This window comes from Scatophagus argus, chromosome 7 (assembly GCF_020382885.2).
Source record: "Scatophagus argus isolate fScaArg1 chromosome 7, fScaArg1.pri, whole genome shotgun sequence".
In the NCBI taxonomy this organism is placed as follows: Eukaryota; Metazoa; Chordata; class Actinopteri; family Scatophagidae; genus Scatophagus; species Scatophagus argus.
Window position 1 is genome coordinate 26,611,424 of NC_058499.1, and position 27,317 is coordinate 26,638,740.

General features: G+C 41.4%; 1 protein-coding gene across 1 annotated transcript; it reads left to right on the forward strand.

Annotated features, from left to right (window-relative positions):
* Positions 1 to 27,317, forward strand: cfdp1 (craniofacial development protein 1). The gene is made up of 8 exons (XM_046394486.1): positions 1 to 101; positions 380 to 462; positions 3,378 to 3,504; positions 3,810 to 4,041; positions 4,503 to 4,612; positions 6,511 to 6,642; positions 25,162 to 25,320; positions 26,338 to 27,317. Exons 2-8 carry the CDS (start codon positions 393 to 395, stop codon positions 26,426 to 26,428), a joined length of 921 nt encoding a protein of 306 aa, XP_046250442.1. The 5' UTR covers positions 1 to 101; positions 380 to 392; the 3' UTR covers positions 26,429 to 27,317.

Here is a 27,317-nt window from a genome sequence, read left to right on the forward strand (position 1 = left end):
GCAGTAAGGTCACCCCGACACAGGTCTTGGTGGTGGCAGTAATGCATCTTAAACATCGCTTGTCGTCGTCACAAAAGAAGAGAAGACGAGTGCAGTAGGTGGTGAGTTTGAACCTTTGAGCTTGCCGTCGCCGCAGAGAAAGTCACATTGTTTTCCTCATTTGCCAAAACTAGACTGTCTTTTTCACGCATTTGCGCGGTTAACTTATTTGTATCATTATATGACGTAAAAAGTAGCATTTTAAGTTTGCTTCTGTGAGTATGGAGGCATTTGGAACCTGTTAGGGTAGCAGTGGCGTTAAATAAGCTAACATAGTAGGAAACATATTGCCGTCTGGTAGCTCTTTCCCTCTTACTTCAATATAACGTTTCGCTTGAAGCTTCTCCTCCAAAATGATGAACTATTCTGACTACGACTCTGATGGATATTCGTCTAATGAAGATGCAGACTACGTCCCATCAGGTGAGGAGTGTAACGTTGTGTTTAACGCAGTGGTTACAGTTAAGCTAACGTTAGTTGGGAAAAAATAGGTTGAAAGGCTTTGTTAAATGATGTCGCTAATGAATTTGTCTGTTTTGTTTGTAAGATGACTAATATTAGCTCATCCACAAGCGGTAACGTTGCGCTCTGAACATGATAAATAAGTGTAATATTCATAATTTTTGGTACCCTTAACGTTAATACAGCAGTATTGCATTGAGAGACTGGGTTCTTCATTCTGTTTAGAAAACTGTGATGTGTTGGTATTCTGCTTCTCAGCAAACACCCATTTCGATGAACATATTTTGTTGTTTTCAGTTTCATTGTTAAGTTGACTGACTACTGTGTTTCTCAAGTTTTATCACCGCTAATAAATGCTATTAGACTCACTTAAATAAATTTGCATACAGCTTGCCACCAAATAAATGTGGTCAGATTCACACAGTGTTTGAGGTTAAAGTGGAGTGAGCACTGACAAAATAATTTTTGGGCAGTGTGATTAGACACTCAGTGGGAGATTAGCAACTAACCTACATCTATTGCAAACCTAACCCTAACCCTAAAATCTATCCAGAATTTTACAGGTAGCCAATGTAGAGAAGCCAGTACAGGAGAAATATGATCTCTCATGCTGGTTCTTGTGAGTAATCTTGCTGCAGCGTTCTGGATTAGCTGGAGAGTCTTTATAGATTTATTGGGGCAGCCTGATAGAAGGGAGTTACAATAATCCAGCCTGGAAGTAATGAATTCATGGAATGAAAGAATGCAGTCTTTGAAATATTCGATATGTGTGTGTTAAAGGACATGTCCTGGTCAAAGATAACTCCAAAATTCCTTACGGTGGAGCTTGAGGCCACGGCTAAGCCATCTAGCATCACTGGATAATTTGTTTCTAAGGTGTTCAGGGCCCAGAACAATAACTTCAGTTTTGTCTGAATTTAGAAGTAGGAAATTGCAAGTCATCCAGGTTTTTATGTCTTTAAGACATGCCTGAAGTTTGACTAGCTGATTTGTTTCATCTGGTTTCATTGACAAGCACAATTGTGTGTCATCCGCATAACAATGCAAAACGTATTGTAGTGTTTCCTAATAATATCACTGATGGGGAGCATATAAAAGTTGAATAATATTGGCCCAAGGACAGAACCTTAGGGAACTCCGTGACTAACTTTTGTGAGTGTGGACGATGTATCATTAACGTGAACAAATTGAGATCAATCTGATAAATAGGACTGAACCCAGCTCAGTGCAGTTTGATGCCAATTAGGTGTTCCAATCTGTGTAATAAAATATAATGGTCAGTGGTGTCAAAAGTTCTAACAGTACAAGGACAGAGATAAGTCCCTTGTCTGATGCCTGGGATTATGCTTGTTATCCTCAATTAATTTCGAGTATTAGGCTGCTCTGGCAGTCCGTAGGGTTTTCCTATATAATCTAAGACTGTTTTGCCAGATTAAGTGAGGTTCAATACGTTTCACAGTTCACCTGCAGTTCACCTACAGAGCCAACAGGTCTGCAGGCAGTGCTGTGAATATGGCCTTCCATTTCATTCTCCAACACCTTGACTTCCAAGGAACCTACGCCAGGATCCTGTTTGTGGACTTGAGCTCTGTTTTTGACACAATCATTGACCATCTGAACATGGGTTGAACATTGTGTTCAGGACATAGAATAGCCTGTCTGAGATAACCTTCATTTTGGAAATGTTTGATTGTGTATGTGTTTTCATGAAGTCCAGATCTTGTCAGCCGTCTTCTCCGCGCCAAATATCGCACGCAAACGGATGCACGATTCCTTCATTTGCACAATTCTGCAATACTGCTATAAATATTGCAGCCATCTGGTCCCTGTTCACTAGTTATATCTTGTTACTCTGGTTGTTTTTATATTTATATAGTGTTGTTTTACTAACTAAACTTACTATGTGGCTGTCAGTGTTGGTACTGTGGCGGGCTGCCTCAAATTAGTCATTGTATGGGAACACTGGAGTATTTCCACTTACTGGGAATGGTCATCATCATCCAGGACCTCCATTAGGAGCTGAACATCAGCTGTCTCATCAACAAATTCAACCTGCCAAAGACGATGTTGTGCTATTACACATCCATCACTGAGTCCATCCTCATCTTCTTCATCATAGTCTGGTACACTGCTACTGCTAAGGATAAAAGCAGACTGCAGTGTATTGTTCGTATTGCTTAGAAGATGATTGGCTGCAGTCTGACCTTCTTGCACAATGTGTATGCCTCTCGGATCCCGAGGTGGGCAGGAAAAATTATAGCCAACCCCTCTCACCCTGGACATGGACTCTTAGAGCCACTCCCCTCTGGCAGGAGGCTGTGGTCCATCAAGACCAAACCTCCTGCCACAAGAACGGTCTCTTCCCCTTTGCAACCAGTCTCATGAACAAGGCATGACCCCACACCGTCCTGTAAAAACTTTTCATTACATGTTCCATTAATGTGTATTCTATGTGTTACATTAATGCTCAATCCTGGTCTTCGTGTTTTTTTTCTTTCAATACTGTTAACATTGAAGGATCATATTTTTACACTAACTGTACAACTCTCTTATTTAAAAATTCCAGTCATGTCACTGTACATACTTTTTGATATTTTTGTGATTCTTTTACTGTATATATCTCATTGTAAATATTGAACTTTCCAGTTCTTATTCGATATTTATATTGTGTATTTGCACCTTATGCCAAGATGAATTTCTTGTATGTGTAAACATACTTGGCAAAACAATTTGATTCTGATTTTGAAACTTGAATAACTATTTCAGCTCAACTCAAATTTAATATATAATAAATAATATCTGTTGATCTGCTGATCTATGTGTAGTCATACCTGGTTCTCCTCATTCCCAGTGCTTCCTGTTCTTTCTCCTCTTAGATGAGAATCTCAGTGAGGATGACATTAATGAGTGTGAAAAGGAAGACCCTCTGCATGAGCATGATGATGTGCCACATCCTGACTCTGTCAGCCAGAAAAAGAGGAAAAAAATGGACATTGTTATAAAGTAAGAGCATTTGTGGATGTGGACACTGAACACTGACATGATTGCCAGAACCTAACTTTTCCCTGCAAAACATTGCATTTTAAAGATATTATTAATTTTGTTCAGGCGACCTGTCAGTGGTTGGTCATGGCTGATCAAAGTATATTTTATCCTCACTTTATAAAACTTTCTGATTAAATATTATCTGTAATATTCCAATTAGCACACTGCTTTATTCTAAATCAAAATTTAAGTTTTTTTTCTTAATGAAAGAATATAATGCCAATGTTGACCTGTATTCTCTGATATCCTTGAAATTTGTGTAGAAAGAGGAAGAAAGGAGCTCTAAAAGTAGACGAGGAAGAGAAGGGTGGAAGTGGAGCACACGAGTCACAATCACCACAGGAAGAGGTGGAAAAACCATCTACCCAGGTAGAGAAAAATGATGATGCAATACAGAAGAAAAAATCAGACGATCTCTGGGCAAGTTTTCTGTCTGATGTTGGATACAGACCCAAAGAGTGCACACCTGTGTCACAATCAAGTACCACACACAAGGTAAATATGTTCTTAAGCCAGACAGGTAATTAAGATGGTAATATGTTTAAAATACTTTGAACATGACATTTTTCAAATAAAACAGATCTAGACTCACACTCTTAAATTTACAGAAACCTGGAAGCTGACCGGGCTCTAGGAGGGCAACCCTCGGCCTTGGTTTAAGCATATATTGACATAGATCAATAAAATTGATGAGGTCGAACATTAAATATATTTTCTTTGTACTGTTTTCATTTGAGTATATGTCAGAAAGCATTTGCAAACGTCCACCTGGCCGCCTTGGGATACAGCTTCAAAAAATCATACATACAGGACATGCACACACACATATACACACAGAGTTTAACAGTATAGTCCAGGTCATCAGATTATTAATTCGTGATTTTTATTTATGATTTTTTGAATGAATGAATTTTTGTCTCACCTTTTGACTGACTGAATTTTGTTTTTATCCTCAGGATGATTCCACTGTATTGAAGGTTGCTTGTCTAAGCACAGAAACAAAAGCATCAGAACGTGCAAAAGTTACGATTACTAAAGTTTATGACTTCGCTGGAGAAGAAGTTAGGTATGGGTGAATTATCCTCCCATTTTCAAAATATCTGTTAAAATGTGTTTATCAGCCACAAAAAAATTGCTGTAAGGATGTTCTCCTTAACGCAAAATTTTTTTGGGCCAGGGCCACAAACATGTAAATAACTGAATTTAGTAAAATAAGTTCACAATTAAGTTATAACTTAAGTGAAATATAGGGTAGTAGATACATTAGATCACCCTTACAATTAATAAGAACCTATATGAATGTTGTCTCTAGTTCCTGACATTCTGTTAGTATAATTCTTTTCATCCATTCATTGTAGTCCCCATACTGCACAGTATAGACATATATAAGTGAATAAATTATGCTGATGATTTCAAATTAGTTTTTGATCCATTTTCACATTAGCAGTCGGCAGTGCCACACACAATAATGCTGTCTGTTTGAACACCATGAAATACAGTGTGATGATAGTTTCCGTTGCTGGGCTTAAAGTTTAGTTTTATGTGGCTAGCTTCGACTGTCATGTCTCTTTTGTACAATAGGAAGTTGGTTATTGAGTTTTAAAATTTGCATAATTTCATGAGTAGGAATATTCCATTGCTGAGTCTTGTTATACTATTTGTGATGGAACTAGGAATGTACCGATCCAAATTGGATATTGGCCTCACACAGTCTCAAATAGATGGATTGGTTATTGGAGAAAATGGGACCTATTTATTCAGTTCTTTGTTTACACATGTATATACCACATCAAGCATTGACTGCATGCTAGTTTGTGGTTTAGCAAAAGACAGCTGGGAAACCACAAATGAAACTACCACCTTAATGTTTAAATCTATTAACCTGCAAAAAATGACATAAACTATCATGTTCTGAACAGAGACATTGCTAAAATGAACAAAAAGTAACATTTGCATATTGAAACACAAGATTCCAAACTTAAAAAGCACTAGGCATGATTGGAACTGAGGGCTGACAGCTATTAGGTAAAATAATGCAAAACAAGGTGTGCATGCCTGTCCTGTAGATAGTAGCCATGTCTCTGCGCCATTAGTATATACACAAATACCACTATACCAGTCACAAAAATAAATGAAAATATGAAAGTTTCAGCCTCGTGTAACCTTACAAATTATATCACCTCTGCCAACAATAATTTGGTTGTCTCTGCTGCATTAGTTTGCAAAGTTTACACCACATCATGTAGATCGGTGTCTCTTTAAGTGGTCAACATCTCTCGTATGATGTGAACATCTGTCGCTTGTGCCTGCTGCTATTTTTTTTCTTTTTTCATTTATTCTCCTTGGAACTGAGACATCCGTCTTTCACCTGAGATGAGACTCACTCTTTTAAAATGCTCTTCCTCGACAGAGCAGTGTGCTCTGTGTAATTATGGCTGCATATAATTAGCATGCATAACAGGGAAAGCCATGCAGGCCCAGGCAAACTCCACGAGGGTAGAGACTAGCCCAGACTGGGATTCGAACCTGGAACCTACTGTGAGGTGATAGTGCTAACCACTGCACCACTGTGCCACCCAGTCACATACCAAGTATACATTCATATACTTGGGTCAATTAAAAATTGACTGCGTAGGCTTACACATAGAAAGAGGTCATTTTTAGTTTGATACTTGACTGATAGCAAGAAAGATGCATACATTTTCATGCTGACTTAACCAAGTATGGTAAGAGTGGCACACTTGTTTAAAGACTTTTAAAGTACCCAAACATGAAAATTGTGTTAATTGAATTGTGTTAATTGAGTAATACATTGCACATATCTGGTGAAATTACATGCTGTGTGAATGAACCTCTAATTTCTCCATATTGCAGTATGTAGAGTATGTATGTATGTGAAAGTTTATCCATGTGCAATTCTTCCATACAAAGTTTAGCTCAGCCTACACCTGTCTCCCTCTATAGGGTGAATAAAGAGGTATCAGCAGAATCAAGAGAAGCTAAGAATTATCTGAAGAGCCAGAGCACCAAACTGAAGGAGAATGAGGACGAAGAGAAGAGCTTATCACCCAGCCAACCGCCGCTTCCTGGCCCCAGGTACACACACATCTTTACATGCCGCATAGATAGATAGATAGATAGATAGATAGATATACTTTATTGATCCCAGGCTGGGACATCAGAGTGCAGCAGCAGCAATACACACAAGAAGCTATACAAAATGTTAAAAATAGCAGCATACAAGGCAATATAAAAAAGTATATATACAACAAATAAACATTGTAATGTTGTGCAAAATAAAGTAGAATGTAAGGTGCAATGAACCGAGTGTGTAACACATATAAAGTGCGTAGTGACTGTAGGTTATGACTAGATGTTAGCTGTTATTGTACAGTGTGATGGCATGCGGCAGGAAAGATTTCCTGTATCTGTTCCTTTGACAGCGGAGCTGCAGCAGCCTGTGGGAGAAGGTGCTCCGCTGTCTGTCAACTGTGTGATGGAGAGGGTGCTCTTTATTGTCCATGGATAAGATGAGATAAGATAATCCTTTATTAGTCCCATTACTGAGAAATTACAATGTTACAGCAGCAAACAGGATATAGAGGGTGCAAAGCATGCAAGAATAAGGGAAGGATGAGCATTCAAAAAGAATAAATGCACAGAAAACAAGTACCTGCAGCTGTACACAGTACAGAAAAGAAAAAGACTATTCACACTAGAGTCCCTCAAGTTATGATTAGTGGATGGACTGATTATTGTACCGATTTGTTTCAGGAAAAGACTAAGTATGTATGTGCTGATCCTAGTAACAGTGTTACATGAGTAAAGATTATTGCACAATTATTACTACACATGTATTATTGCAGGTCTAGCGGGACCATTTGTCCCATTATTGCACATGATTTATTGTCCAGTTAACACATTCAACAGCTTAAATGTCCAGTCTATCAGCTGTGCTTGAGTCTGACAGCAGTGGGCAGGAAGGAGCAGCGGTATCTCTCCTTCACACAGCGCGGGTGTAGCAGTCTGTCACTGAAGGAGCTGCCCAGTGCTGTCAGAGTGCCCTGCATGGGGTGGGAGGGGGTCTCCAGCACCTGTCACCCACCTCATCCACTGAGTCCAGGGGGCAGCCCAGGACTGAGGCGGCCCTCCTCACCAGTCTTTCCAGCCTCTTTTTGTCCCGGGCAGAGATGCTGTCTGCCCAGCAGACCAAACCATAAAAGATGGCTGATGCCACCACTGAGTCATAAAAACTCCTGAGGAGTGGACCCTGTATCCTAAAGGCCCTCAGTCTCCTGAGCAGGTGGAGTCTGCTCTGGCCCTTTTTGTACAGGGCGTCCATGATGGAGCCGACGATCGCAGAGTCATCTGAGAACTTCTGTAGGTGGCAGGTTGGGGTGTTGTACCTGAAATCTAAGGTATAGAGAGTAAACAGAAAGGGACCCAGAACTGTTCCCTGTGGTGCACCTGTACTACAGAGAAGCATGTCAGACTCACCGCTCTGCGTCCTCACATACTGTGGCCTGTTTGTCAGGTAGTCCACGGTCCAGGCACTGAGGTGGCATTTCAGCTTGTCTCCCAGTAGGGTGGGCTGGATGGTGTTGAAGGCACTGGAGAAGTCAAAGAACATGATTCTCACAGTGCTCCCAGCCCTCTCCAGGTGAGATAGGGATGTGTGCAGGAGGTAGATAATGGCATCCTCCACTCCAATTCCTGGCTGGTACGCAAACTGCAGCGGGTCCATCGATGAGCTCACCAGCGGGCGCAGGTGGGCGAGGACGAGTTTCTCCAGAGTCTTCATCAGGTGAGACGTCAGTTACACACTGGCCTGTAACTGCTGAGCTCCTTCAGATGGGGTTGTTTGAACAGTTTGTTCAGCGACCTCCTCTCCACCACGGTCTCAAAGGACTCCAGCCTGAGACCGAGTGCAGAGCCAGCCTTCTTGATGATGTTATCAAGTCTGTTAGTGTTGCTGTCTCTGATGCTGCTGCAACACACAACAGCAGAGAAAATGGCACTGACAACAACAGACTGGAAGAAGATCTCCAACATCTTGCTGCACACGTTGAAGGATCTCAGTTTCCTCAGGAAATAGAGTCTGCTCATCCCCTTCTTGTATACAACCTCTGTGTTAGATGTCCAGTCCAATCTGTTGCCAATCACCACTCCCAGGTATATGTAGTCCTCCACCCCCCAATCCGTAGTGGCTGTGAAGGCGTCGTTTTTCTCCTGAAGTCGATCACCATATCTTTGGTCTTGTTGACATTAAGTCCGAGGTGATTCTGTTCAGACCACTCTACAAAGTTGTCCACCAGTGTCCTGTACTCTCCCTCCTCTCCCTCTTTAATACACCTGACAACAGCTGAGTCATCGGAAAACTTTTGCAGGCGACATGTCTTAGAATTGTACTGAAAGTCAGTGGTGTATAAGGAAGGGAAGGTGAAGAGGGGGGAGAAAGCACAGTTCCCTGTAGAACTCCTACATCACTGACCACCATATCAGACAGGACGTTGCCCAGACAGACAAACTGTGGCATGCCCGTCAAGTAGTAATCCAGGAGATCCTTGCGTCGTCAACACCCATCACCCGCAGCTTCTCACCCAGTAGCAGAGGTTGAATGGTGTTGAAAGCACTGGAGATATCAAATAATGTGATCCTCACAGTGCCTCCCCCACCACCCAGATGCAAATGGCTCTTTGCAGCAGGTAGATGACAGCATCGTCGACTCCTAAATGGGGCTGGTAGGCAAATTGTAAGGGGTTAAGAAACATCCATGTTCCATGCATTGGGTAACTAATGGCACTATATGTTTTCTTCAGGAATAAAATCAGAATCAGAATTCCTTTATTTATAAAAGCTCTGTATCCTTATAACAGATCTCTGTTAATTATTGTTAAATTTATGTTAATACATACATGCATCCATACTGTGTGTGTCTGTGTGTATCGGATCCTTTTTTTTTTTTTTTTCATTTACTTTTTATTGATTCCATTCAGCATTATTCCATTCACATACAAGTAGAACCTACAAATGCTTCACACCAGGGTTCATAAATCTAAACAGACTAAAATAAAAATAAAACTTAAATCGGTATGTGTATCGGATCCTTTAAGGATAGAGCAGTGATTTCAGTGCAGTGTCAGGAGCAGAGTACAGTTCAATTCAATTCAGTTTACTTATATAGCGCCAATTCACAACAAAAGTTATCTCATGACACTTTCCAATTTGAGCAGGTCCAGACCAAACTCTTTAATTAAACTGTAATACAGAGAGCCCAACATTCCCCTTGAGCAAGCACTTGGCGACAGTGGCGAGGAAAAACTGCCTTTTAGAAGAGGGTGGGGTGTGAGAGAAGGAGCACACAAGCAGAGATGCATAGCAGCAGTAATAATACCAGAAGTATTGGAACTGTAGATAATGACAATGAAGTATACAAAAGGTGTTATGGTGATTTTGATAACAATAGTAGTAACAATAATAATGGTAGTAGCTGTACAGAGTCGTAACAGAATTAAATCAGATTATGCCTAAACAGTAGTAATCGCAGTAGGTTTCGAGCAGGACAACAGCAGGAGGTCCAACCACGATCGATAGGAATCTGCGGGACAAGAAAGTACAAGGACTCCAGGGAAGAAGTTGAGTTAGCAATATGCATTAATGGGACATAGATGTGTGCAGAGGGAGAGGAAGAAAGAGCTCAGTGCGTCATGGGAGGGCCCCCAGTAGTCTAAGCCTATAGCAGCATAACTAGGGGCCAGGCTAGGCCAGCCCTAACTATAAGCTTTATCAAACAGGAAAGTTTTTAGTCTACTGTTAAATATAGAGAGGGTGTCTGCCTCCCGGACCGAAACCGGAAAATGGTTCCATAGTAGAGGAGCTTGATAACTAATGGCTCTGGTTCCCAATCTACTTTTGAGGACTCTAGGTACCACAAGTAGCCCTGCATTTTGGGAACGCAAAGCTCTGGTGGGATAATAGGGCACTATTAACTCTTTAAGATAGGATGGTGCCTGACCGTTCAGGGCTTTATCTGTGAGGAGGAGAATTTTAAAATCTATCCTGAATTTTACAGGTAGCCAATGTAGAGAAGCCAGTACAGGAGAAATATGATCTCTCATGCTGGTTCTTGTCAGTAGTCGTGCTGCAGCATTCTGGATTAGCTGGAGAGTCTTTATAGATTTACTGGGGCAGCCTGAGGGAGTTACAGTAATCCAGTCTGGAGGTAATGAATGCATGGACTAATTTTTCTGCATGTTTCTGACTCAGGATGTGCCTAATCTTTGCAATATTGCGGAGGTGAAAGAATGCAGTCTTTGGAATATTCGCTATGTGTGAGTTAAAGGACATGTCCTGGTCGAAGATAACTCCTAAATTTCTTACAGTGGAGCTTGAGGCCACGGCTAAGCCATCTGGCATTGCAATATCACTGCATAATTTGTTTCTAAGGTGTTCGGGGCCCAGAACAATAACTTCAGTTTTTTCTGAATTTAGAAGTAGGAAGTTGCTGGTCATCCAGGTTTTTATGTCTTTAAGACATGCCTGAAGCTTGACTAGCTGATTTGTTTTATCTGGTTTCACTGATAAGTACAATTGTGTGTCATCCGCATAACAATGAAAAGGTATGGAGTGTTTCCTAATAATATCACCAATGGGGAGCATATACAGGCTGAATAATATTGGCCCAAGGACAGAGCCTTGGGCAACTCCATGACTAACCTTTGTGAGTGTGGATGATTTATCATTAACATGAACAAACTGAAATCGATCTGATAAATACGACTGAAACCAGCTTAATGCAGTTCCTTTGATGCCAATTAGGTGTTCCAATCTGTGCAGTAATATAGAGTGGTCAATGGTGTCAAATGCAGCACTAAGGTCTAACAGTACAAGGACAGAGATAAATCCCTTGTCTGATGCCAGGAGGAGGTCATTTGTGACTTTGACCAATGCTGTTTCTGTGCTATGATGAGCTCTAAAGCCAGATTGAAAAGTTTCAAATAAGTTATTATTTTGAAGAAAGTCATATAACTGATTGGCGACTGTTCTTTCAAGGATCTTGGAAAGAAATGGAAGATTAGATATTGGTCTATAGTTGCTTAAAACCTCTGGATCAAGTGTGTGTTTTTTAAGGAGAGGTTTGACTACAGCTATTTTAAAGGACTGGGGTACATAGCCTGTTATCAGGGACAGATTGATCATGTCTAATAGATAGGTGCTAAGTAAGGGTAAAGCTTCTTTGAGAAGTTTGGTAGGGATGGGGTCTAAGAGGCATGTTGTTGGCTTGGATGAATATACGAGTGAGTATAGCTGATGGGGATCAATAGGTGAAAAGCAGTCAAGATGATTATCTGTTTCTACTGTTGGTTCTAAGACACTAGTGTTTGATGTTACATCAGGATCAGCTGAGGTCAGTAGGTGCTGAATTTTGTCTCTAATGTTTAAGATCTTGTCGTTAAAAAAGGTTATAAAGTCATTGCTGCTAAGGGTCACAGGGATGCAAGGCTCGATAGCACTATGGCTCTCTGTCAGCCTGGCTACAGTGCTGAAGAGAAACCTGGGATTATGCTTGTTATCCTCAATTAATTTTGAGTAATAGGCTGCTCTGGCAGTCCGTAGGGCCTTCCTATATAATCTAAGACTGTCTTGCCAGATTGAGCGAGATTCAATAAGTTTGGAGGAACGCCATTTCCTCTCAAGTTTTTGCACATTTGCTTTAATTTGCGAACCTCTGTATTATACCAGGGTGCAAGTTTCTTTTGCTTTATGAGTTTCTTTTTTAGCGGAGCAACAGAGTCTAAAGTTGTCCTTAGTAAACTTGCAGCACTGTTCACGAAATGGTCGATTTCAGAGGGATTATTGTATTGTTCACTCGTATGGGGACATGATACTGAAGTTAATGACAATAGAACTGTTTCTTTAAATTTAGCCACAGCACTATCAGACAGGTATCTAGTGTAGGAGTTTTTTCTTGGTGGTATGAAATCAAATAATATAAACTCAAAAGTTATTAAACAATGGTCAGACAGAAGAGGATTTTGTTCAGAGACAGTTAAATGTTCTACATCTATACCATATGTCAGAACAAGGTCAAGAGTGTGATTGAAGCAATGAGTGGGTTCATGTACACACTGACAGAAGCCGATTGAATCTAAGAGAGAGATAAATGCTGCGCGAAGGCTATCATTACTATCGTCCACGTGGATGTTGAAATCACCCATAATAATAACTTTATTAGTTTTAAGGACCAGACTCGATAGGAACTCTGGAAATTCCAGTAAAAATTCAGAGTATGGGCAAGGAGCGCGGTACACTACAACAATAAAAATTAGTTGTATTGTTTTCCAGGTAGGATGTGAGAGAGTAAGAATAAGGCTTTCGAATGAATGGTAGTTGACTTTGGGCTTTGGACTAAATGATAGGTTTGGGTCAAAAATGGCGGCAACTCCACCTCCTCGGCCGGTGTCCCGAGGAATGTGAGTATTAATATGACTTTGGGGAGTGGATTCATTTAAACCGGCATATTCTTCTGGCCGAAGCCAGGTTTCGGTTAAGCAAAATAAATCTATATTATTGTCCAATATTAACTCATTCACTAGTACAGCTTTAGATGAGAGAGATCTAATATTTAACAGTCCACATTTAATTCTCCTATTTGTTGTAGCTGTGGAGGTGTTGGTGTTGATCTTTATTAGATTTTTATGTATAACTCCTCTTTTTGAATTTGGTTCAATTAATTTAAGTGGTCGGGGGACAGACACAGTCTCTATGGGATATTGGGTGGGTAACTGTAATGGAAGCGCAGAGAGGCGTGTAGGACTGCAACTCTGCCTCCTGGTCTCAACTGTGGGTTGTCAGGGTTTTGGTTTAATAAGAAAGTCAGTCAGATTTCTAGATATGAGAGCTGCTCCATCCAAAGTGGGATGAATGCCGTCTCTCCTAATGAGACCAGGTCTTCCCCAAAAGGTCTGCCAATTATCTACAAAGCCCACATTTTTTGCTGGACACCACCTCGACTGCCAGCGATTGAATGATGACATGCGGCTATACATATCATCACTGGTCAGATTGGGTAGGGGTCCAGAGAAAACTACGGAGTCCGACATAGTTTTTGCGAATGTACAAACTGATTCTACATTAATTTTAGTGACCTCCGACTGGCGCAGTCGAGTGTCATTACTGCCGACATGTATTACTATTTTACTGTATTTACGCTTGTCCTTAGTCAGCAGTTTTAGATAAGATTCAATGTCGCCCGCTCTGGCCCCAGGAATGCATTTGACTATGGTCGCTGGTGTCGCTAACTTCACGTTTCTGACTACAGAGCTGCCAATCACCAGAGTTGGTTTCTCAGCGGGTATGTCGCTGAGTGGGGAGAACTTGTTGGAAACGTGAACTGGTTGGGGGTGAACCGTGGGCTTGTGCTTAGGACTATGCTTCCTCCATATAGTCACCCAGCCTCCCTGGTTTCCCGGCTGCTCGGTAACTACCGGGGGCAGGCTACGAGCTACACTAGATCGGTCCGCACCGGCTAATGGGGGCTGACTAACAACAGTAGCTAGAGACTTTGTTTCCATGGTGCGGAGCCGTGCTTCTAATTCACTAAGCCTCGCCTCCAGCGCTACAAGTAAACTACATTTATTACATTTACCACTTTCACTAAAGGAGGCAGAGGAATAACTAAACATTTGACACACCGAGCAGGAGAGAGAGAGGGAGACAGAGAAGCCATCGCTAATGAACAGGCTAGGCTAGCTTAGCGGAATTTGGCAAATGCTAATCGGTTATAAGATTAGCGTCAAATTAATAAAGTGAGTGATGAAGTCTATGACTAGAACAGACGATCAAGGTAACAGTGTGAAATTACTCGCTACAGCGAATATTAGAACAACTTAAGCGATCTTTAATTAAAGCGCAGACGGAGCTGCTCGTACCACCACTAACACACAACAACAGGAAATGACGTAGGACGCTTACCGCAACAGGAAGTCCAGTTGTCAAATGCTCTGATTATCGTACAGTATGGAATGACCAAATGCATCGGCAAGTTTCGTCTGAGTTGATGGTTTCTTACCGGAGGCTTTGGATGAAGTAGACCCTGCTTCGGCATCCTTGCGCATTTTCTGACTATTGTCATATTCCGGTTTGTGCTTGTATTTGAGGTGGTGGAACAAATTAGTTGTGTTACTGTTTGCAAACCTTGCACGTGGTAAATTGCTGCTCCACATCAGACTTTTTAAACCAAACCAGTTCAAGATAATGGAGCTGGAGCCCCGTTTAGGAACAAGCTCCTCGCTGCCTGGCATATCTGCTCTCTCATATCTGCATTGTTGTCAATACTCCACACGTTTTGGGCTGCGAGTGTGTCGCGCATTTGCATACGTCATCAGTGGGAATTTATCGTTTTTACCGTGGGACAGATTCTTACTGTGGGGAATGTTTTTGACGATATATCGTGAACGATAACATATCTTCCATCCCTACCACAGACAGTGACGAGTTAAATTTTAACAGGATTTATTAACATAGCAACAACCATCCGGAGATAAGTATCACTTTGTACTGAACACAATTATAATCCAACTTTATCTACAAACATTAACTACTAACTACAATGGGTAACACAGGTACAGCAGTGAGGATATATCTATATATGTATACACACATACATACATATATAGGTGTACAGATTAGGGACAGAGAATGTGTGTGTGTGTGTGTGTGTGGAGGGCATAGAGAAAGAGGGAAAATGGCAGTTGAGTCACGTGAGTGACGTATCAGTAAGAGCCAAGATGGCGCCGGGGTGTGCTCCTTAGAGCCAAGATGGCGGGTGGCCATGGGGTGTGGCTTACGTGGCAAACAAAGTGGGTAAGACCCTCGAGTTTCACGTGTTCCGTAAGGAGATTCGTGATCGCGTGCTCGGGCCCTGTGGCAGCCTGAATGTCCAGTGTAAAAGTGTGAAGAAGAATAAAGAGCCCAATAAAAATCACCACCTCAGTTTTTGAGTCCCCACACATTAGCATTATCACCACACATTAGCAGCATCAGTTAAATGGTGATATGTGAACTCACTGGACTGATAAGGGTGGGCAATTTTCGTGTAGGCTCAGAGCGGAGACTCAAAGCCACACCACATTAATTTCTAAGTTTTAGCTGTGTCAAATTGTTCAGGAAAATCTTCCCTCGAAGTCCAGTAGAATCATCAACAGGAGACAGGATTCTGAGGAGCAAAGACTTTAATGCCGGCAAAAAAGGGAAAAACCGTTCACAAAGCACACTAGGTACACATGAAGGGTCTCTCACAGAATGACTGGTGGCTTCACATTATATACCTTAAGGTTTGGACCTTTCCACGCCTACTTTTTACACCATTAGGTAGGCCTGTCCTAGGTTTTCTGGGGACTTTCCACTGGCCTTATCTTGCACCTGTTTATTTATTATTTTATTATTATTTTGTTATGTGCTTCTGTGCACAATTTACACCATTATATTTTTATGTGCTTCTGTGCACAGTTTACACCATTAGTTCTCTTCTCTGAGCTGCCTTCCAATTTCAGCCTAAGTTTCAGCTGACACCTGACACATTATCTCCAGGCCTCTTTCTGTGCTATTTTTTAAAAATAATTGTTTTATGCAGGATTACAATAAATGCTCTTTTTCAGGTTTACAGCAGTTACAATGAGATTACATTGACAGTGTATGGCTACCATAGACAGTGTTTCACTACCATAAAACAGTTTCACAATTACAGTTTTACCTACTATAGCTTACAGGCCCTTAACTAGTTGTATCCTTTTAATACAGCTGTATCTTGCTCTTCTTTCAATCTTAATGGGAACATAACATGACTACTTCATGCTATCATACTGCATTGCATGCTATAACTTTAGCTCATCATAACTTACATAGAAATTATACCACACAATCTGTAACCAAATGAAATGCAGCACTTACAAGTGAAAGGAGACAAAAAGAAAACACAGCAGTCTATTACTCGGCCTGCAAGTTGAAGACTGTGACCCAGGGTTTCAAAGGTGATGGTAATAGGTTGCTCCCTTTCAGCGACCGTGACACCAAGGAAAGCCTGGAGCACTCAGTGTCACAACGATGCATGGGGAAAAGCCACGTCTGAGGGTTGCAGTGCCTTTTTATTACCACATGCCCAGAGATCCCAACAGCACTAATATTAGCTGCGGAGCAAATGATTCAGTAAGAAAAACTATACATCCCATTAAATATTTCTATTGTCTGGTTGATTCTAAAGAGTTTGAGGATAAAGTAGATATGTGTCACCATAACAAAACAACATTATATGAACATGACCCTTTCTTTGGTGGGTTTGTCTTCGCCATGCATTAGGAAGGCAGAACAGGAACTCAACATCATGTGACAGGAAGCACATGGAAATTTGTTGTTGGCTCACATATCATTAATGTATAAAATATGTATAGTATTTAGAAATTGATTTGTAAGTGGAAAGTGATAATCATCGACAAATACTGGAGGGCTGCAAGACTTAAATTGGTTGAAAGGAAATACTGTTTGCGTGGTGGTATAAGAATATTTTTAGATTAGATTAGATTAGATTCAACTTTATTGTCATTACACATGTTCAAGTACAATGCAACGAAACGCAGTTTGGCATCTAACCAGAAGTGCAATAAGCAGTAAGTGCCAGGAATACAGTAATTTACAGTATGTACAGGGTATGTACAGGTGTCTATGCTACAGATATACTATAAACATGATATACAGGTAGTTGTCATAATATACAAGGTTTCTAAGTACTATAAGCATACTATACAGATGGATATGTGCTTTAAGGTGCATCCAGTGTAGGCGGAAACTATAACAAAATTTACAAATGATATTTACAGATGTTAAATTAAGCTATAAATCACTAGTGCAATGGACAATATAGTGTATACAGCAATAGGCAGTAGGCTAACTATATTAACAGTGAGGTAGAGGAACTAGTGCAACACTCAGTACCTAGTACTCAGTTAGGGTAGGGTGGTGTAGTGGAGTGTGGTGTAGGATGAGGGTGTTAGTGGGGGGCTGAGTTCAGTAAGGAGACAGCCCTGGGGAAGAAGCTGTTGCTCAGCCTGCTGGTCCTGGTCTTGAGGCTCCTGAAGCGCCTGCCAGACGGCAAGAGTGCAAACAGACCACAAGCAGGGTGGGAGGAGTCCTTGAGGATGCTGCGAGCTCGATGCAGACAGCGTTTCCTCTGGATGTCTTCAAGGGCTGGAAGTGGAGTCCCTGTGATGCGCTGGGCGGTTTTCACCACTCGCTGTAGCGCCTTGCGGTCTGCAACCGAGCAGTTCCCATACCATACTGTGACACAGCTGGTCAGGATACTTTCAATTGCACAGCGATAAAAGTTCACCAGGAAGCCAGCTTTTCTTTTTTGTTTGTTTTTTATGTCTCAACCGTATCACTAAGATTTAAATTATTTTGTGTAATGTATATTCTGTATAATTATGAACCTATTCCTGATCCTCTCCAGACTTAAGTCAGTCTGTGTTCTCCACGTCTGAAATCTTGCAGCTTTTCCCTGTAGTTTGGTGCTCAGCTGCTCCGAGACGTGCGCCGAGTTCATGCCGGCTTCCACAACCACCGCTGGATCCTCTCCAGAAACGGTTTCCGTGATTACTTTCACCGGCAATCCCCGAGCTGCTAGTTCTGATGTTGCCTCTGCCACCATCTTGTAGGTTTTACTCCCGTCCTTGTAGAAAACTTCGAGCCAGGCTGGGCACAAGGTCTGAAATCTTATGTTGTTTTCCTTCAGGACCCTCCGTGCCTCTGTGTCTCCGCGTATTCCCTTGATCTGGCCAGGATGATCGGTGTATAGTTGTTCCATGTGAAGCCATTCTTTTGCCATGAGCACTTCTTCTTTCGTTATAAAGCTGAGGAAATTGACGAGGATTGATCTGAGCTGTGCACTCCCCGGGGGCTGGGGTGTTATTGCTCGGTGGGCTCTCGCTATTTGTAAATCCTTTGTATCTGTAATTTCAAGGTTCTCTTTGAGCAGTTTCTATATAAATGGAATCATTGATGCGGGTCCGTTTTCAGCTCCCAAGGGTACCCCGTGTATCCTCACATTTTCCCTCCTTGCGCACTCTTTTTGGTCTGCTAACTTTGACTGGAGCTGCACTTTTCATTTCTGCTAGTGCCTACTTTGTACTCTGCAGCCTCTCTTCATTCTCCACAATCCTCGCCTCAGCTTAATCCATCCTAGAATTAGTCTTGGCTATTTCTCCTTTGATATCTTCAAGTTGTTTTTTATTGTCTCGTCTGAATTCATGTATCTCTTTGAGGATCAGAGATAGGTCCGCTGACGTTTCTCCATCGTCCACTTGATTGCTATCCGAGGGAGAGCTAACATTAGCCTTAGCATCCCCCTGTTGCTGCATCTCGTTGGTTTTATCAGCATTTCGAGCAGGCGTTTTACCCTTATACTTAGACTCCCTCCTCACCCCTTTCATAAATATACATAAAATAATTCTGTGAAACTCAGAGCAGTAAAGCTGTTCAAAAGCATCCTCTGCCCTTAAAACACTATTGGTCTTGAAAACTGAAAGAAAGTTTAGGTCAAAGGACTTTTACAGCTTTCAGCAATGGTTATGTGTTGTTTGGTGTTGAAGTCTCATGATTTCATATATTGTGATATTTGTTTACTAGGTGTTGATGGCTAATGAAGGGACAGGGACTATGACTTGGCCTGAAAAAACATTTAGTCAGATTTACCTTTAACTCCTGTGTGTTGGACAGATGTGACAGGTGATAGGGCCAGTAAAAGGCTGGCACAAAGAAGCTCCAGGGTTGCTTGAGTTGGGATTTTTAAGATTTTATCGATACTGATACTGCTTACCGATACAGAACAGAAGTAATTTATACAGAAGTTTTTGCTGAAGACCTGTCTCAGAAAGTCCCTCCTCAGAGAGATTTAGTAGAAATAAACCAGGAACTATTTGTATGTTCTTAGCGAAAATTAAAATAAGATAAGAACTTTATTGATCCTGCAGGAAATTGTTGTGCCAGGGTTGCAATACAAAGAAGCATACAAAAGTAGCAAGTCATTTTTCACACAAAATATCAAAATAACAGAGTAATATATAAAAACATAACAGAGTACTATAAAAATTAACAGAGTATATATGAGGTATAGTTAGATAACGGCAGATAAGGTGCAGAATGGCAACGGATAAAGTGCGGATACAATCTTAAAGTGTTAATTGTAGTGCAAGGTAAATTGTTTTTGTCCTATTTGGTTGAAGAGTTTGATAGCCACAGGGAGGAAGGACTTCCTATGGCGTTCTGTGGAGCACCTCGGTGGTCTCAGTCTATGACTGAAGGTGCTACGGTAGGATTCCAGTGTGGCATGCAGGGGGTGTGACTTGTTGTGAGGATGTTTTTGAGCAGTTTCCTCAGCATCCTCTGCTCAGACACCTCTGCAGTTCCACTCCCAGGACAGAGCCAGCTCTCCTGATGAACTGATCACCTGAGGACCCCCTGTGCTGCTCAGTATGGTGTCCGAGGTGGTGTTCTGCAGCCTCACGTACTGTGGCTGGCCAGTGACGTAGTCCCCGAACCAGGTGACCAGCAAGTCCTTCATCTGCATGTCCAGGAGCTTACGCAGAGTAGAGCAGATCTTATGGTGTTAAAAGCACTGGAAAAGTGGAAAAACATGGCTCTGTGCAGCAGGTAGATGATGGCGTCGTCAACTCCAATACATGGCTGCTATGCGAACTGAATGGGGTCCAGGTATAGTTCCACCACTGATCAGACGTGCTTTAGGACCAGCCTCTCCAGTGACTTCATGGCATGTGATGTCAAGGCCAAGGGTATGTAGGCACTGTGTGAGTTTAGGTGGTTGTTCTTTGGCACTGGAACCAGGCATGTTGCTTTCCACAGAGCAGGAATGACCTTTATGCTCAGGTTCAGTTGGAAAATGTGCTGAAAAAAACAAAACGGTTCAATTCCCCCACCGGACGGGCCGGAAAAATTTGGGTGTGGTGGAGTGATTAATGCGAAAAAATTGCTCCCCCCCTCCATTAGCCGGCTGATGTGCCCTTGAGTAAGGCACTTAATCCCCAATATGATCCCCGGGCGCTTGATGCTGCCCACTGCTGTGTGTGTTTCACTGCATGTAATTTGCCAGGTGTTGCATGTGTGTTCAACTAAGGATGGGTCAAATGCAGAACACAAATTCAGTGTGTGTATGTAAAAATATATATGCTGCCAATAAAGTGATTCTTCTTTCTTCTTCTTCTTCTCATCCAATTCCACACCTCCCTGGTGTTGTTTTGGGCCAGTTTGCTCTCCAGCTTAATTATTAATTTCCTGTGAGATTTTTTCCCCAATTTTTAAATATCATAGGACAGCACCAGATATAATGTAGGTAAGACCCCACCTCCTGCTTGTATTTGCCACACAGGAGAGAGATATCAGGATAGAAAGTATTTAGAGACTAGGGTATGCGTTGTAAAGTAATATGTTGTAATGTACTGGCTCTCAGGTAGTCTGTTGCATAAAAAGATCTTGTCTTTTGATGCTATTGCATCTTACCATGCTTCCTCCCCATACTCAGTTGCCAAGTCTCTGTGCCATAAACCTTTAATTTTGTCAATGTTACATGAAGTGAGGGACTGTAGTTTTCTATAAAAATGCGATATAATTTTCTTGTTATGTTCACATTGTAACAAAAATGAGTCAATAGGTGAGGTTATTGACTGGGCTTCAGTGAGACCTAGGCTATTAATAATTTTATTAATAGTCTATTATTAAATTAATAAAATATCCGACCTGGAGGTAGCCATAAAAAAGTTGGGATGGTGCACCAAATTTGGCCCTTATTTGTTCAAAAGACAGCAGTTTATCTACCTCAAACAAATTTTTAATAAACAATAAACAATTTTAATACCATGATCGCACCAGCACTGAAATATATTTGTATCAAGACCTGGGGGAAAGACTTTGTTTTGGATAATGGGGTGAAGGGCTGGAGTGGGACCTTTACTTTGAGTGGGCTTAAATTCCTCTCCCATGTTCTGATTGTGTACATTATAATGGAGCTGTTTTTGACCTTAACTGGGAGCAGAGACTTCTCAAGAGACAACAGAGGGCAGTGCCATGCATCAGTTAGGGTTTCCTGTATAGGATCCATAAAATGTTTCAGCCATCCAAGCACTATATGCATATGACATGTGCAGTTATAAAGTTTAAAGTCAGGTAATGAGAGACCACCGCTCTCCCTAGGTAGCCACAGTGTTTTCAGGCTGAGGCACGGTTTCTTCCCATGCCAAATAAATCTTGAAATAGCCTTATCAATATCAGAAAAAACAGAATTATTTATCCTCAAAGGGATGTAACAAAAACATTGATTTTGATTAAACCCTGCCCATCCAGGAAAGGGGGAGGACAAACCATCTGAGTAAATCACTTTTAATGCAAGACAAAATGGGAGAAAAATTAAGCTTACACATGTTGTTCAGGTTGGCAGAGATCTTAACACCCAAATATATGAAACTAGAGTCCAACCATTTAAAGGGAAAATTGGGCATTGCACCCCTATCCCCAAAATCACCCAACAGCAGTGCTTCAGATTTGTCAAAATTAATTTTGTAACCTGAGACCCTGCCAAATAACTGTATACAGTTACAGAAGATTCAGGTTGAGTTAGAAAGAGAATAAGATCATCTGCGTAAAATGCCAGTTTATGAACAGTTCCACAGAGATTGACATCAAAAATATTATCTGCACACCTTATTGCCTCAGCTAATGGCTCAATAGCCAAAGCAAATAGCAGAGGGGACAGGGGGCAGCCCTGTCTCATGCCTCGACCAAGATGAAAGGCCTCAGAAGCAATACCGTACCGGTGTAAGATATAATAACTCAACGAACCGTGCTGGACAGGTCCTGATGGATGAAGATACGTGATCCCTCATGCTCCAGATTTTTCACCTTTCTTGCAGCTGCCAGGATCCGCGTCTTGTCCCGGGAGTTGTGGACTTTGATGATGACTGGTCTGGGTCGGTCACCCCTCGGTCCAGAGGTGCGATGCGTGCGGTCCAGCTTAATGCACCCCTTTGCAGCAGACAAACCGAGCAACGTAGGTAGCCAGGATTCAAAGAATTCAAGAGGATGTTTGCCCTTGCCCCTTCCTTCAAATTTAAGAGCCATATGCTCTTGTGTCTGCTGCGGTTCTCCGCGTCGTCGATCTGCTTGGCCATGGCCATGTGCTTATTCTCGACCTGTGTGAGACGGAGTTCGCAGGTGGTGACCTGATCCTCCACGGAGGAGAGCCGTTGTTCAGCTTCAGTAATACGTTTAGCTTGGCCTTCCAGGCTGCCGGCGATTTTGTCCAGTGTGTCGGTTAGTTTTGAAAGCTTCTGCTCCATTATTTCACTTATGTTTTCAGTAACTTTTCGCACCAGCTCGGACATGTCCATACCGCTAGCTTCCGTCCTGCTAGCTTTCATAGAGCATGTAGCTGCCATGCTAGGCAGCAACGGGTGATCAGTAATCTTCGAGTTTGCCTCAGTTCAGCCGGTCTTTCTCTCTGAGGCTGACTGCCAGGTTTAGTAGTCATCTTATAATATCGCTAGAGAAACGTCAGGTAGGTTGAAAGGTGCTTTTAAGGTGCTTTAAAGATGAAAATATTGGGATTAGAGCGGGAGCTCCGCAAAAACGCAGCCTTCAGCCAGCCCGTCATGTGACCCCCTACAGTTATCATCTCTACCTGCACTATATTTTCACCGTTAAGTTTATTAGGAGCAGTGACCAGCTATAGTGAGCGCCAAACTCTCTTTTTTAATTTTATCCCTTCATTCTGACACCAATGAAGTGGAATGTGTGTTGGTGTGTGTGTTAGTGGACATGTATTCCTGTAGTTGTGGGGACAAAAATACACCTTACTTATGGGGACAAAACGCAAGTCCCCAAATCATTAAATGGCAAAGACTTGCTTTAAGGTTAGTTAGAGGTTCAGGTTAGGTCTTGGTTAGGTCAGGTTAGGTGAGGGAAGTGTTAGTCTTATTTTTTCCAAAAAAAATTGGTTTATAATGCACTGGCACAGGGATCAGGTAAAGTTGTTCCTTCCCATTCTTCGGTCAGGTTAGGTCTTGGGGGTATTGGGTTTTATTTTTTACCAGGTTTGCGGTTTTTAGTGCACTGGCACAGGGGCCAGGGCAAGACTGCTAACCCCCCACTTCCCCATACCCCTCATGACATCTTCGGTGGAGTGAATCTATGTCGGATCCTTAGGTGAGGGAAGTGTTAGTCTTATTTTTTCCAAAAAAAATTGGTTTATAATGCACTGGCACAGGGATCAGGTAAAGTTGTTCCTTCCCATTCTTCGGTCAGGTTAGGTTAATGTAAAGATTAGGCAAGTTATGTTTATTGTTATGAGTAGATGTAGTGAGTAGGTGATTAAGCTTCTAGAAAATTAATGTAAGTCTATGTAATGTCCCCAGAAGTGATGGAAACATGACTGTGTGTACTTTTCTTTACCTCTTTCCCTACCTTTTGTTGCCATGGTAATAAATCATTTGTGGATATTCACATTTTCCCTCCAAAACCCCAGAGAGGAAACAGGAAATCATCTTGCAAGAGACGGGAAGTACAGTGTGTCCACAAACTATTTCCTATTTATCTCAGTTTTTGTGTGTGTGTGTGTGTGTGTGTGTGTTTGTGTGAGTAAGAGAGAGACAGGCAGACAGAGAGAGATAGAGAGAGAGAGAACCACCACAACAGGAAAGAGTCATCAGCACCACTCCCTAATTAACCTTGTTTGCACTACTATGCATGGGAATCTGTGGCTCAGAAGGTAGTGGAGGTGGTCGTCCATTTATCGAAAGTTGGTGGTCCCATCCCCGGCTCCTCCGGTCTGCATGACAAAGTGTCGTTGACCCTGACTTGCTCAAGATGCTGCATTGGTGTGTAAATGTGTGCAGATGGTTAGAGCAATGCTTTCTGATAGATAGTGTCAGTGCCATCAATGCGTGAATGTGTGTGTGAATGGGTGAATGCGACAGTATAGTAAAAGTGCTTCAAGTGGTCAGTCTAGACTAGAAAAGCACTATTTAAGTACAGTCCATTTAACATTTATCAGATTCTATTTCCATTGTGCGAAAATGTGTTAAAGTTAAATTGAGTAAAGTTGCTTTCATTGTGGATTCACCCTCACAGTGGATGTCATGTCTGTAGGTCATTATAAAGACTTTCAGTTTTCTATTCAGTTATTTTTAAATTATTATTGTATAATTTTCTCTAATTTAGCAGATTTCTTCAAATGAAATAATGTATAAAAGGTCTGTCTGAAAATAATGTGCAAATAATGTAAGCATCAGCCAAGATAATATGACATACCTACCTTTCCTGAAAAGACACTCCGAGTTACTGTGACAAAAGGAAAACTGGCTCATATTTGGCATTAGTGATTTGTCCATGTGATATTTAAATTTTCATTTTGAGTGAGAAGACTGATTTTTGACATTAGTCCTTTATTATCAAGTTTCGTCCATGTGTAGCAGATACATAGTTGGACTACTGTCAAGTGTCACCTTGAGTGTGAGTCTTCAGTGTGTCACCTGGAGTTTCCTCCTCTTTTTTGTGCAGCACCAAGCGACCTCCAGGCATGATGAGCATCCTGAGTCATATCGGGGGAAAGAAACAGAAAATGACAACCCTGGAAAAGTCTAAGATGGATTGGGAGGCTTTTAAATCAGAGGAGGGCATCACTGATGAGCTGGCTATCCACAACAGAGGCAAAGAGGGGTAAGATCCCATATCTTTAAACTAACATTTGTAATCGCTAATATGACATGTTTAATATATTTTATATCTGGTCACGCCAGAAATTGACATGGCAAAATTAGAGGTTGCATCCAATGAGTATTTGCAGCACTAGATGTAGCATTAATTGGCTGATTGACTAAGATCAAACATATTAGTGCCACCCAGAGACAATAGCCTTGCTTGCTAACTGACAGTTTTGTACAGACATTGCACTTGCAGTTTTCCCGACCAAGAAAGAAAGTGAAAGATATAAAAATAGGATAAACAACAAGATAAGTATAAATCTGAAAATACAGGTATTTACATGTGTACATATATACATTGTATACATAAAAGAATGTGTGTCCGTCACAGTGCAGAGTTTAACAGTTTGATGGCGACAGGGAGGAATGATTTCCTGTGTTGCTCTTTGGTGCATCGTGGAGTAAGAGTCTGTTGCTGAACGAGCTCCTGTATCTGATCAGCACATTGTGGAGGGGGTGAGAAGGAAAGTCCAGTACAGTCCTTAGTCCTTACAGAAGGCAACTAAAATGGATGACTGTCAAGTCAAGATATTTTTTATTGTCATTTCAGTTGTTTACATTAATGAACAGTGTCACGAGACAGTGTTCCTCCAAGGACCCGGTGCTACACTAGAATTTAAATACACCTATAATAACTGTACATAGTGAAAACCAGCTGAAGACTATACTTAATGCACAGGACTATTCAAAGTGCACAAGGACTATGGATAGTGCAAAACAATTACACATTATCTTACACAAAGACACAGCAGATGTTAATATTTTATACAGTAAATCCTTGTATGTTAGGGTTAGTGAATGCTATGCACAATTACACACACACTCACTCTGCAGGAAAGTTGTATTATTCTCAAGAGCTGTACAGTTTGGTGGTGGAATTGCATGTGAGTATGATGCGCACTTTGCTTTTGTTGTATTTTGAGGGTGTGTTTGCGCTTGTTATGATTTAAACAAGTCTAATGTGTGTGTTTAGGTACGTGGAGCGGAAGAAATTCTTGGAGAGGGTCGACCATCGTCAGTTTGAGTTAGAAAAAGCAGTGCGACTGAGCAACATGAAACAATGATACAGACTGATGGTGCACACACACACACACACACACACACACACACACACACACACACACACACACACAGACTTTGTGTATTTTGCTTTCTCTCTCTCTGCTGACAGAGTTGGTAGTCCCCCAGTGAAGTGAGCTCCAGCTGGTGCTGTGGCTCCAGTATATTTCAAACTAAACTAACTGGTTATTTAAATAATAAACTAGCTGGTAACTAATAAACTAACTGGTTATTTAAATAACCAGTTAGTTTCGAACCTTGACACTGAAGAGGTTTGACACTTTTTGAAGAGTGTGGTCATTCTTGCCTGTCCTACTCTTGAAAGGGTCTGATTTAGAACTGTTAATTAGTTTTAGTGTTAAAAATAGTTCCGGTGTATTTTGACTTTTATCTTATTGTTATAGCTTTGTCCATTATTTCTGTCTGTGATTGTAACATTGTTCTCACCATGGTGATTGCTGATAACTTGGAAAAGTGACAACTTATTCCATCTTGCATGAACATGTGCTCTGTATCTGGATGCCTTGCTTGGAAGAGCTACAGGTGTACAGGAGGAAAGAGTCAGGAGCAGGTAACCACACCCAGCTCTAAACAAACACAAGACAGAGCAGACACACAGAAACAGACCAAAATGCACGGTAATGCTGCTTGACACCAGTCTGTGTCTTATCCATTATATTAGAAGAGCAGACCTTATGGCTGATACCAGCCTGTCATGAAGACAAAGACAGAGGAAGTGTTGGGAGAAAGTGATTTATGCAAACAAAAGAGAGATAATGGAAAGAAAATTTGATGTTTTGTTGGTTCAACTGTGTAGCCTTGAAGCAGTTTTCTGTTTATTCATGTAAATTTCATTATCCAATAAATGCTATGCTAGTTGTTTTTATTTCATCA

Bases quoted from the DNA above. Each gene is read 5' to 3' on its own strand.
- cfdp1 (XM_046394486.1), top strand. From the start codon at position 393: ATGATGAACTATTCTGACTACGACTCTGATGGATATTCGTCTAATGAA. The intron at 3,505-3,809 runs GTAAGAGCATTT...AAATTTGTGTAG, and splicing joins AAAATGGACATTGTTATAAA to AAAGAGGAAGAAAGGAGCTC. The intron at 4,042-4,502 runs GTAAATATGTTC...TTTTATCCTCAG, and splicing joins AATCAAGTACCACACACAAG to GATGATTCCACTGTATTGAA.